This window comes from Melitaea cinxia, chromosome 11 (assembly GCF_905220565.1).
Source record: "Melitaea cinxia chromosome 11, ilMelCinx1.1, whole genome shotgun sequence".
Classification (NCBI taxonomy): Eukaryota; Metazoa; Arthropoda; class Insecta; order Lepidoptera; family Nymphalidae; genus Melitaea; species Melitaea cinxia.
In genome coordinates this window covers 2,400,224-2,412,958 of record NC_059404.1, presented here as the reverse complement: position 1 = coordinate 2,412,958, position 12,735 = coordinate 2,400,224, and the positions used below count along the sequence as shown (strand labels likewise).

The 12,735-nt window shown below is 33.3% G+C and overlaps 3 protein-coding genes across 3 annotated transcripts; 1 reads left to right on the top strand and 2 right to left on the bottom strand.

Annotated features, from left to right (window-relative positions):
* Nucleotides 1–1,646: 1,646 nt before the first annotated feature.
* LOC123658111 (transmembrane protein 258) lies at nucleotides 1,647–2,198 on the bottom strand. The gene is made up of 2 exons (XM_045593578.1): nucleotides 2,063–2,198; nucleotides 1,647–1,982 (listed from the first exon to the last, which is right to left on the bottom strand). The coding sequence occupies exons 1-2, from the start codon at nucleotides 2,066–2,068 to the stop codon at nucleotides 1,743–1,745; spliced, it is 246 nt and encodes an 81-aa protein (XP_045449534.1). The 5' UTR covers nucleotides 2,069–2,198; the 3' UTR covers nucleotides 1,647–1,742.
* Nucleotides 2,199–3,333: 1,135 nt separating this feature from the next.
* On the top strand, nucleotides 3,334–9,395 carry LOC123657825. Its single transcript, XM_045593335.1, has 4 exons — nucleotides 3,334–3,388; nucleotides 3,457–4,634; nucleotides 5,237–5,476; nucleotides 7,305–9,395. Exons 1-4 carry the CDS (start codon nucleotides 3,378–3,380, stop codon nucleotides 9,323–9,325), a joined length of 3,450 nt encoding a protein of 1,149 aa, XP_045449291.1. The 5' UTR covers nucleotides 3,334–3,377; the 3' UTR covers nucleotides 9,326–9,395.
* Nucleotides 9,379–11,320, bottom strand: LOC123657826. Its single transcript, XM_045593336.1, has 2 exons — nucleotides 10,945–11,320; nucleotides 9,379–10,235 (listed from the first exon to the last, which is right to left on the bottom strand). Exons 1-2 carry the CDS (start codon nucleotides 11,171–11,173, stop codon nucleotides 9,880–9,882), a joined length of 585 nt encoding a protein of 194 aa, XP_045449292.1. The 5' UTR covers nucleotides 11,174–11,320; the 3' UTR covers nucleotides 9,379–9,879.
* Between the last annotated feature and the right edge of the window lie 1,415 nt (nucleotides 11,321–12,735).

Here is a 12,735-nt window from a genome sequence, read left to right as displayed (position 1 = left end):
TAAGCGACCTAAATGAATCCTCACAATAGGTCAATGTCAGTAAGAATTTGAACAACACCAAAGTTTTGTAACAAAAACAAGTCATACCCGTGACTTTGTGACCACGTGTTTGTAAAGAATGTCTATCTAGGCTATACAAAAGAGTCAGTTTGGCTGGATAGAATATAGTTGGTTTCGCCGAGACTTCAAAAAGTTCGCAATGCTCGAAGATAAAAGACTTCGAGCAATGCGTGTCGCCTGTTTTGACGGGTTTAGTTATAATTCTAAGATGTGGATATCGATGATGAGACTATTCCACAATTTCAAAGTCACTCAAAGAGCTATGTTACGAGCTATGCTTGGAGTCTCTCTTAAAGATACGATCACAAATGAGATTATCTGCGCGAGAATGGAAGTAACCGAGAGCCCATAGAATCCGCTAGTTGAAGTGACAGTGAACCGGTGACGTGTGTCACACTACCGGTAATCGCTGAGGCAGAAGTATTCTGGTCTTTTTTTTTAAATTAGTAATTAACGTAGGTCAAGTAATTTAAAATTCCAAACAAAAATTTCATCGCAAAACATTAATTAATCATTTTTATATTAATTACTACCAACATTAAAATAAAGCACCTGTTTGTTCCCGATTAACTCCAAAATTATTATAGAACGAATTTTTATGTGGTTCTTATCAATAGACAGTGACTCCTGAGGAAGGTTTTTTTAATATATCTTAAGAGTGGTTGAAATATGATGTTAATGAAAAATCGGAGTAAGTAAGGAGCTTGAATTTGTTTATAGAGTAGGGCAGGGCTTCCCGAAATGTCTGTCGCGATGCCCTAGGGCGTCGGAGCATGAAACCAAGGGCGTCGCGTGTTGATAGAAATTCTCGATCCTTCCATTATCTTTGTAGCTCACCGCCTAGCCTTGGAGAGTATTTAAAGCTGTTGTTCCTGGTTATCATAACCCTAATAGCAATAGTTACTCATAGAAGGGAATTTATTATCCGACATGCAGTAGAGCGTCGTGGAGATTAAGCTCAAACCCTTTCCATAGATAGAGAAAGGACCAAAGCCTAGCAATGGGAAAGTACAGGCTGTATTATTATCACCTAGCTCAAAAACTATTTCTGAGTTGATACCATTTTAAAATATAACTAATATTATTGTAGAAATTTTATCACTCCCATTAATTGAGTCTGAATACTTAAATATTGTTAGTATTAAACTAACTTAAAGAAATATTTAGAACAGAATGTCTAACAAATGAATGTGTACTTAAATAAAAACGAGATAAAATTGTAAATTGCTTGCATGCAGTATTTCTTTACTTTTTTTATTGACTAATGATTCTACGTCTGTTTCTTAATGACTGACTACCAAAACTTTGTATATCATCAAGTTGAATCCAAAATAAAAAAGTATATTTAAAATTTTAAACTATAAGTTAAAAGTTTATAATAGTTATATTTTATTTGTTAATCATTTGTAATAATAATCAATTTGGCAGTAAAAAAAATATATGTTAATTTTTTTGATTTGTATATATTCTCAAACTAACCATAAAGCAACAAATTACTATACTGTATTGACTAAGTATTATAAAAAAGATAAAAACTTAAACTGCTAAATGTTTTTAATGTTTAAGATAAAGCTTAATAAAAAACATTTAGTATTCAATTATTTGATAGTTTCATTTATTATTCTTAAAACATACAAAATGTAATTACAGAGGAATGGTACATTAAATACTTAACTACTGCATCAGACGTATATGCCTACCCATAATAATAAAAAGAGGATTCCGAATCCAGAGAACAAGGCGGCTACTAATGAGAGCAAAAGTTCCTTGAACAGGTCTCTGGATGCTTTAGTGCTTGTCACCTCGTAGACGAAGAACCACGCCGTGAAGAATATCCCAATACCAAGTAACAGCATCGTAAGATGTGGGAACACTGCCGGGTTGATAGGCGAGGCATATCGCACCATTGACTCGATTTCCAACTAGAATTTTTATGAAATTAAATACACTTCACAATTGAAATGTTAAATTTTCTATTAAGCAAAGTATTTATTAAACTTACGCTCATTTTTGTTTCAATTTAATAAATAATATAACACGAATTAAGTGTTTTATTCCGCCGGCCAATAACCAAGTAAAATTTGGTAAACGTAACAACACAAATGTCACTTGTCAATTGGTTGATTTCCATCACAGATTAGTATTATTTTTAGCTAGGTAATTTCCATTGACCTAGCTCCACTCCAGGCAGCCAGGCACTCTAGCATTAGTTTTTTTTTAAATACTTGTGGACCTTGTGGTTTTCATTTTGAAGTAATACTTTATTTGCTAACGTACTATGTAATTAAAATATAACTAGCTACCCGGACAGACTTCGTTCTGTCAAAAATTTATAGTAAATTTTTTTTTTGTTATTTAATATTTTTGTATTAAAACCTTCCATGGCCCTTAAGGAACATACAAATAAAAAAAATTAGCCGATTTGGTCGAGCCATCTCGAATTATGCGCTTAGCAACATTCATTTTTATTTACAGTAATACCCCGGACTTACGCGATAGGTGGGACTGAGCGCTATCCGCGTAAGTCGAATTCGCGTAAGTCGGGGTACAGTTTTGCGGGGTACTTTTCGTAATTGATCTGACTGTCGATTCCGGTAGATCATACGTCGTCGCTTTAGCGATTGTGATTTATCACAAATTTTTATTTTTGCATCGTAGTCTTTAATAATGTTCACTCCAAAGATAATGTGTTTTTCTCTTCTTGTTTAAAGCAAAAGAGTCGGTTCTACTTCGTTTGGATGCCATAGTTGTACTTAGTAAATATAAAAAAAACACAAAATCGTAACTTATGTACCTACGCGCCGATTCCGCACTACACGTCTGTGCCTGTTGTAAACTGAACGAATAATAATGCGGGTGGGGGGAGTTAAACAAAAAACGAATAGACGAGAAAATTAAATCGCGTAACTCAGAATTCGCGTAAGTCGAGGTAGCGTAAGTCGGGGTATTACTGTATATGTATAGATAGAAATAAGAGAATATGAGATAATGAGAATGTGTACACTTCCCTACCGCTTATTCACTACGCTGTGTCCTATATGCCCAAAGGTTGTCTGGAAGAGATCGCTACTCTAGCGATAAGACCGCCTTTGTACACTGTTTTTTTTTTTATTTGTAAAATGTTATTGTGTTGATCGTTGTTGTGTACAATAAAGAGTATCTATCTATCTAAGAGAATAATAATCCAAAAGTCTATGTCAAGAAACTTATAGGTACATATAACCTTCTTGGTCTATGTACCCAAAAATATGTTTACAATTTTGACACAATACTGTCAAGTGTCAAGTGTTAATGTCAACTATCAAATATCTTTGTTGATGCATTTACAGTTTGTATAATAATTTGTTTTTTTTTTTATAAATGAAATCATGATGAACTTATAAAACTATATTTTAGGCATCAAGCCATGTCTTCTCAATGCTACATTATGAACTTAAACCGAATAACAACTCAGAATGCATCGGCAAACGAGGAAATAAAACCATCTTTATCAAAGGAAAAGGTGATGTCGTACGAGGAGAAATCTGTTGGGTCGACAGCCTTTTTTAAATGTGAGGCGTGTCCTTACATGGCTCTAGCTGAAGATGATATAAAGTTTCATTTATTCACGGCTCATCCAGACTTAGCCAAACGTAATGGGTTAGCAGACAACATCCAGATACCCTGTCCAGGTTGTTCGAGTGTTTTCGACACAGAAGAGACGCTCAGAACTCATTTACGTAATCATCACAAAATGGGTATCAAAGACGTTAAAAAGATGGTGAAGAGTCTAGTTCAAATCGCGCTTAAAAATGCAAAATTAAAAAAGGAAACTAACAAAAATGAAGCAGCCATCCAACAACAACAAGACATAGAAGTCAAAATTCCTCAAGTCATTGAAATAGTGCCTGATATAGTAAATGCTAATAACGAACAACTACCAAAAGGTGTTGCATTTATATCTGTGGATGAACTAAACAAAATGAGTACTCCTAACTTTGAAAGAATTGACCCGAAAGAAGTAATTCAGGAAGCCAGTATCAATATAGTGTATACAAACGATGTATCAACTCAGTATGTCAATGTTTCAAATGCTGGATCCTCAGATACAACCCGTAACTTAATTCAAATGTCCAGTGTAACACCAGACCTTATATCATCCATACAACCTAGACTGCCATCATCTGTAGATAATAATTTACTATCTCCACAGGCAAAGAATGACACAACCTCACAACAACAGGAGAACGGAATAAATTTAATGCCATACCCTCATACATTTAAAAAGAGAAAAACGTTAGAAGTAGACCCTGAAAAAAATGGTACCCGTTGCTCAGTCTCAAATTGCCATGTACGTCTAAAAGACGCTAATAATCTCTCATATCATAGGAAATGCCATCAAAATAACCAATTACAGTGTCCCGAGTGTTCAAAACTATTTCTAACAGTGCAGCAGCTTCATACACATCTATGGAAAATACATACAATAGATTTGGAGCTGCCAACCTGTAACATATGTGGCTATAAAACATACAAGAGATATAGGCTAGTAAACATACATATGAGATGTCACGACAAATTAAAGGAATATACATGTAAGGGCTCAACTAATTTTAGGCATACCAACTTAACTCTGATATATAAAACATACATTTATTTATCTTTTCTAAAATAATTATTAGGTGACAGAAAAGAGTTGGATAGTCGATATACATTCAGATAAAAATAATACTTTTTAAGAATTCTTTGTCTCTATTTTTTAAACATGAAAATCTATGGAAAATTAAAAAAATATGTCATATTTTTTTATTATATTATTGAGTGTGAAGCATTTATTATTATATTTATATCTATGACAAAAACGTAAATAAACTCCTTTTAAAAGAAATAAACAAAACTTTGTAGAAATTTCACACAAGTTTTATAATTTTATCGCTATTATATTTAATTGTACTTTATTTATTATACACCACAAGCGCATGCTACACATTAAACATAAGAAAGTTACAGACAGAAGTACAATAGGTGGAGCTATGGCTATATAGCCATTTCTTCCAAACCAACCCTATTTATAAAAAAAGTCTGTAATATTTAAAAAATTACAAAAAAAATGAAAGCTTTAGCTGAATAATCTGAAAGAAATTTATAGTATAACATTTTTAACAAGTTACTCATTTTACGAGTTATTTTTTCACAGGTCTGATATGTACGAAAAAGTTTAAAAACTCAAATCAACTATCAAAACATCGTATGACCCACAAACGCGATGAAACTCGTGCTCAATGCCACATTTGTCAGCGCGAGTTCTCAAATGAACGCCAACTAAGGAATCACGTAGCCGCGGTACATGAGAGATTAAAACCTTTCAAATGCTGCAATTGCGATTATACAGCAGCTAGAAAGGAGGAACTGAAATTACATTTAAGATCACATACTGGTATGTACTAGAATAGTCTTTGTAATTGAGTTTGCTCGTAAATAAATAAAAAAATCCTTTAATTTACAAAGTTATACTTACATAAAAAAAATATACACTAAAATTGAGAACCTTCAAATTTTTTGAAAGTTAGAAAACATACAGAACACATAAGCACAAACGTCTAGACTATAGCAAATATTTGTGTCGCTTGTAAAAGTTATATGAAGGAATCTTAAGAGCCATTTCACAAAAATCGGTAACAATCCGCGAAATTGTAATATTTTGACGTCGTTAATCTCAGTGTTGGACGCAATAATGTAATTTATATTCTTGAAATATAATAGAGCAACCTTTGTTGTAGTCGATAGTCAGATCAGAATTTTGATTTATATTATGTGTATAAAATTATTAACTTTTCATCAGCCTCCTCCCTGGGTAAACGGTCGCAATGTATACTTTGAAGTCCTACTTTTCAATAACCTCTACGTTGAAACCATTTTTAAAAATATCGTAATATGTGGAATATAATTTTGTTGAGCACTATCGCAGATTTTTATTCCATTTGTATCTCTATTAATCGATAAAAAAAATTAAAGTTACGAATATTTTCCAAATAAGTACAATTTTAAAAGCGATATTTTTCTTAGAAAACTAAGAAATTTTAACGAACTATCTTCATCAAAGTAAACTTACATCATTAAGGAATACAAAAAAAAAAAAATTAAAAGATGTAATAATTTTTAATAAATTTTATATTAAATAATAAAAAGATGTATATATTACCACGCATCAAGCCCAGTAAATCAGTCGAGCGCTAGCGCTCTTAGAGGTAAGGTCCATGCCAAATTCTGCGCAGCCGTCTTTTTCGCTCACACGCGCCAAGCGCCTGTTATTATAGCGGATAAACCGCATTTGATACTTTCATAATAAAATATAAATAAAATAAACATATTACGAAAATGACTGTAAAATAATATAATGATAATTTCTGTAAACAAATGTATAATTTAATTTTCTTTTCTCACATTATCAATACAAATAGGCATTTCAATCTGTTTGTCTTGTTATTTGTTAATTAATATGTTTGTCGGTGTCGACGTCATAAAATGCTATTTTATTCATATCATAAATATTACATTCATTCGTAAACTGAAAAAACTAAATCAATTTAAAAAAAAATTGTTTCATAAAATTGATTTTTTATTTTTATTTTAAATTTATTGACTGTTGTTATATAACATACTTGAAATTTTTAACAAATTAATTATGTAAAAAACATTTTATACCATAGTTATTAATTTTTATTATACATTAGAAAATGGTCAAGATGGTCTTTTGGTTGTCACACTATACTTACTAGCACAAAGATCGCGCGGCTCGTACGACTCGCGCGATGCGACCAAATTTACCTAAGCTTGCAGAGCGTAAAATTGTGAAATGGCTCTTAAGAACGTGCCTAGTTAATTCCCTATAGAAAATTTGGAATGCCCTTCCGGCTTCCGTTTTTCCAACAAACTATAACTTGGGTATCTTTAAATCAAGAATGAATAGGCATCTTCTAGGCAAGCGCGCACCACCTTAGGCTGCATCTTCACTTGCTATTAGGTGAGATCGCAGTCAAGCGCTAGTCTATATATTAAAAAAAAAATAGAACTGAAACGCAAACACTAAAGACATTTAGATACAGTCTATCGCGATGTGCACCAATACTTTCGTTCCTTAGACAGAAAACCTCAAGTTTCCTAGCTTAAAGGTGTAACACTGTTAAAAAGACTATTTTTTACTGAAAAATAACCTTCACTTTTCTAACTTTGCATTCTTATGTATACGTCCTTTTTATTTTCAGGCGATAAGCCATATGCTTGCGATCAATGCAGTTATTGTACAGGGGATCACAATGCATTACGTCGCCACAAAAAGCAACATTCAAAAGAAAGTGTCTACAAATGCAAATATTGTCCATACACTGCCATACAATCAACGATGTTCGCGTCTCACATGATTTCTAAACACCCAAACGTAAAGTCAGACGATGTTCACTGTTGCCCTTATTGTCCATTTAAGTCTGTTAATAAAGACAAATATCACGTCCATTTAACTACACACAGAGATAAAGAAGGTATAAATTTGCTAATCGAAATGTCTAAGGGAGTGAAAGTAAGCAAACCAAGCTGGACTATTCCAAGCGAAAGTTCGGACAAACCCAGTGAAATACAGAATGTAGCCAATGAACAGTCGAAAGAAGCAAGCCCGAAGACCGTTAATACTATACCTATAGAAGTATACGATTGTGACAGTCTACCTGAAACTATGCCTCAAGAATATCCGAAAAATTACTGTACAAGTACATCAAATGACATTCAACAAACTAATTTTAACACGGAAGTCGTGACAGACCTGAGCAAAGAGGACAATAATTCAGATTGCCTTATTTCTGAAGGCTTCAACATACAGGAGAGGCACCAATACAACGCGCAGCATCCTTTACAAATTTCCTATGATTCCAGTCAATCAAATCTCCATTTCCTAAATTCAACTGTTTCAATCGATCAGAGTATATTACAGAGCAACAGTGTAAATTCTCTAGCGTCTAGTCATTCGCCTATAAATAGTAGCATGGCAGGTAACATAATGAGTAATTTCCCAATACGACTGCCTCCCGCACCAATATCGGTCCGAAATAACATAACCTTAAAACCTGTCGATAAAATTTCAGTACCTATTAATAAAATCAACGGTCCAATTATAAATCAAATGCATATACTTCCCATTCCATCATCGAGTCACTCCCCGATAAACATATCAACTGAACTTGATGGACTGCCTCGAAAAAAACCTAAAATATCTGTAAAAAGTAATTTAATACTAAAAGGGCCAGACCAAGAAAACATGTTTCATTCACAACAGAAAATGGCGTTTAAACGCCTAGAAGACAGCGAGCGATACGGTTTAGGAGGTCCAGTTACATTTAATAATTTAATAACAACGCAATTCATGCAACTGCAGCCGGAACCATCGCTAAGCGAGTCTCCGAACAACATAATGACCTATCCTCAAAACAACATGATGGGAGACACCGCGACCACGCCTGTTGACAATGAAATGAATGATAATCCGCAAATATTTTCTTTCCCCCAACAAATGAACGTCAATACAATGACAATGCTACCGCCGACGCAAAAAATACAATCGAATGATCCGAGCTACATAAAATTAGAAGCTACGATCAAACAGAACACACAATCGCCCAGTTTGGAAAGAATGTGTAACGCGAATCTTCTAAATAATCAAAGTATAAGCAGAGAATACAAAGCCTCTCCTCCGCTAGAAGATATTCACAAAAACATGAGTGAAATTAAAAATGAAGTTAAATCGGACGCATTTTACAACATAAGTCTTAACAACACAGCTACAAATCCGCCTATTATAGATCAATATATGATAGACAATATCATTCCAGAGCAATATCCGGCTCATCTGGATCTTTCGACGGTAGTTTTGCCAGAAGTTACTAATCAGCAAAATGACGTGATAGAAATAGATGACAACTCTGACGACAATAAGTTATTGCCACGCTTTGATATGAACTTCTCCCTTGAATCTTTGTATTTAATGCATAACGATTTTCACTTTTTAGAAAATGACGTTTCCACAAATAATATGCCTGCTGAAGTACCCGTTAATGAAATTAATAGAATGGTCTCCGAGATGCCTATCGTAAATTCTAAAGATAATGTTGATGTTGTTTCTGTTGAAACAAACGACACGCAGAATTTCATTCAAGGGAATAAAGACCCAATGATGAACTCTGTTCGACCGTCGACAAATAAAATAAATGTAAAGAATATTGAGTTAATGAAAAATTAAGCTATAATGAATAGATATAAGATGTATACTCTAATGAAACAAATAAAAGACTGTTTATTATTTGTTACAATATATTTGTCTCATTAACATTTCCATGTTTGTTTTTGGTCATTTTATATTCCCGAATTTATGGCACTTATGCAAGCGTCATTGTCATTGCTCACTTTAAATGCACACCTTGACCACTTTTACATTAGAAAAAAACCTATATTCTGCATTACATCAAATTCACCAATTGGGTTTTTTAATTTTCAAAAGTCTCACGTGAATCAGCGATCTATTTCTGTAGCCTTTTTTTGTCTAATTTTAAATCGGACAAATCATCTAAGTGCCTCAATTATATATTTATTATAATCTCCACAGACATATACGATTCAGCCTGTGATATCCCTCTGCTGAGCATAGGCCTATTTGTGCATTTAAGAGAAGTTTGGAGCATATTCCACGACGCTGTTCTACTGCGAGACGTTTAATATAACAACGTGTAAAATCAAAATCGTGATATAACTCTCAAAAATACAGTCACAAAATAACACTTGCTGATGGTTTCATGATTATTTCCTATAATACACAGCAATATAATCTTTAGTACTTTCCACTTCTTGCGATTCATGTAAGATCCATTGGTCAGGAACATCTCCAAAAGGTCTTGGATCTGTGTGAACACTTTTGCCATCACCTGGTCCAATTATTATTAGTACATTGCCAGAAAATTTATCCAAATATTCTTTAAATGCTGGTCCATTATTAAAATAACAGAACAGTAGAGCAGTTCGATGACAATTTCCTAACAATGTGACTATTTCTTTATCCAACTTTTGGTTTGTTAAAAGAAGAGGAATGAAAGTTGGAGGAGCATATTTACAATGCCACCAAGCGCCGTCAACTTCTATACCTGATATAGGGTAACCTGAAAAATATTACAACCATTAGAGTTAAAATTTTACGTTTGTAGTATGTAATCATGTAGTTTTATGTTTATTGTATTTATAGCATATATATAAGCTGTATGGCTACGGCATTAAAGAATATAGCCACCCCCTCTCTTCCCGTGGATATCGTAAGAGGCGACTAAGGGATAACACAGTTACACTACCACCTTGGAACTTAAAAATCTGACCAATGGCGGCATAAACATCCAACTGCTGGCTTTGAAATATACAGGCCGAAGACGGATGGCAGCGTCTTCGGTGCGACAAAACCAGCCCTGCGGCCACCAACCCGCCTGCCAGCGTGGTGACTATGGGCAACACACATGAGTTTACGCCATTTTTTGGCGCGAACTTGTGGAGGCCTATGTCCAACAGTGGACTGCGATAGGCTGAAGTGATGATGATGATGATGATGATGTATTTATAGTGATCAAATTTTTTTATAATTAGCATAATGCACATAAACAATATGAAGACACTATACAAAGCTATTCCAGGGAAAATAGTAGCAGAAGGTAAATACATGTACAACTTTTTTTATTTATATCCCAGCAGACATTTTTAATGTTCATGCAGGTCATACCGAAACATTTATGTTCTCGATGTTTATGGTATGTGTATAATTTTAAAGACACAAGGACATTCATAATAAAGCCGTTCTTTGGATAATATTTGAACCAAACTCACCAGTAGCTTCCGTGATCATCCATTCGAGGAGACCACTACCGCAACCGACACTTACTATAGCTTCGCAGTGTAATTTCACCATACAATTCCCGATAAATTTAAAATTTTCTTCCGTTGGAAAGACCCAAAGCACCTTATTTCTGTTTGGATGTGTTCTGAATTTTTTAACTATCGTTTTCCAGTCTCCTTGCTTGTACAATTCGGTTACCTCTTCAACTATTTCTTCCATGTTAAAAATAAATATATCAGTACCGTAAAAGTCTTAAGTTTAACTAAACTTTTTTTTCTTAAACTTTTATACAATTGAAATCAATAGTGTGTGAAATTAATATATTTGTTGTTACTGAGTAGCATTGACACTGAACCAAAAACGTATTCCTATACGTAACTTTGCATTGATTGGTTTTTCATACGTTTGTTTACAGGGTGGCATTTCGATGATTTTAATATTATGATGCAGAAAAAGAAATCTTAATAGAATATTTTACTCTTCATCATAACAATCTCATATGGCCGGTAGCAGACTCCTTGTTTTTACCCGTGATCATTACTTTACTTCCTGTCTTTCATAAGTTCTCTGAATCTTCGGCAATAAACAGACATTCTTGGGTAATTAAAATTATGAAATATAAATAGCTATCAAACAAATTAAAAACCTTTATATAGTAAGTCCAGATTAGGAAAAAAATAAGTGTCTAAAATAAAAATAAATCTTTATAAAAGTTCGTCTCTGCGCAGTTCTTATGGAGCGGTTAGCGAAACTGGCGAGAGCCCAATTATTACGTTGGCTATGACGAGTGGTAATACATTTTAAATTATTACAACTATTGACGTCATATAGAATATCTACTGTTCCATAATAAATGTTTATTTAGTTAAAGTTTTCCAGCCGAGGTTTTTTCAGCATCATGTTACTTCTGAGCGTTGTTCCGAGTTTACCAAATTTCTCCCTCGTTTTAGTACATGGATATTAAGTTTTTTGGTCATTATATAATTACGGACAAAATATATAAAATTAAATCAGAACATTGAACTCATCCGAAGGAAGCTGTCTTTTACTCTCATAAAATGAAAAATACGGGAAGCGTTTAAACTTAAACCTCTATATATTTATAACAATGCAGTAATATACTATAAACTATACTCTTTTATACAGAATATATCTCAAACTATAAATTAAATATCATTTGAAGTAACTTTTGAATACTATCATAGTAAAAAGAATCGAAAAAAAAAATATTTTTGAATATTATCGTCAACGTTTTGGAAGTGAATGGATGATAGTAATATAACGCAAGAACCATAATAAAAATATGCTGTTTTTTATTATGTCAGGAAATTAATAACTAAGCCTATTCAATATGAAGGTTAAAAAATTCTTCGATTTTTACAACATATATTTTTAAGTTTCTATTATAATACTATACAATCAGAGCCATCTGTGCAAGATCTAAATCAACTAATCCAACTTATTTTCGTTGCATGCTCGATCAAAAACTACTGGAGGGCGCTAATAGGTATAAGCTGCAAATAAAAGTTATAAAGGAGTGCTTGGAGGCGTGGAGTTTGGAATTTTCCAAATATTTTTTAACCGACTTCCAAAAAAGGAGGAGGTTCTCAATTCGACTGTATTTTTTTTAATGTATGTTACATCAGAACTTTTGACTGAGTGGAGCGATTTCGACAAATTTTCTTTTAATCGAAAGGTGGTGTGTGCCAATTGGTCCCATTTAAATTTATTTGAGATCTAACAACTACTTTTCGAGCTATATCTAATAATGCGTTTTTACT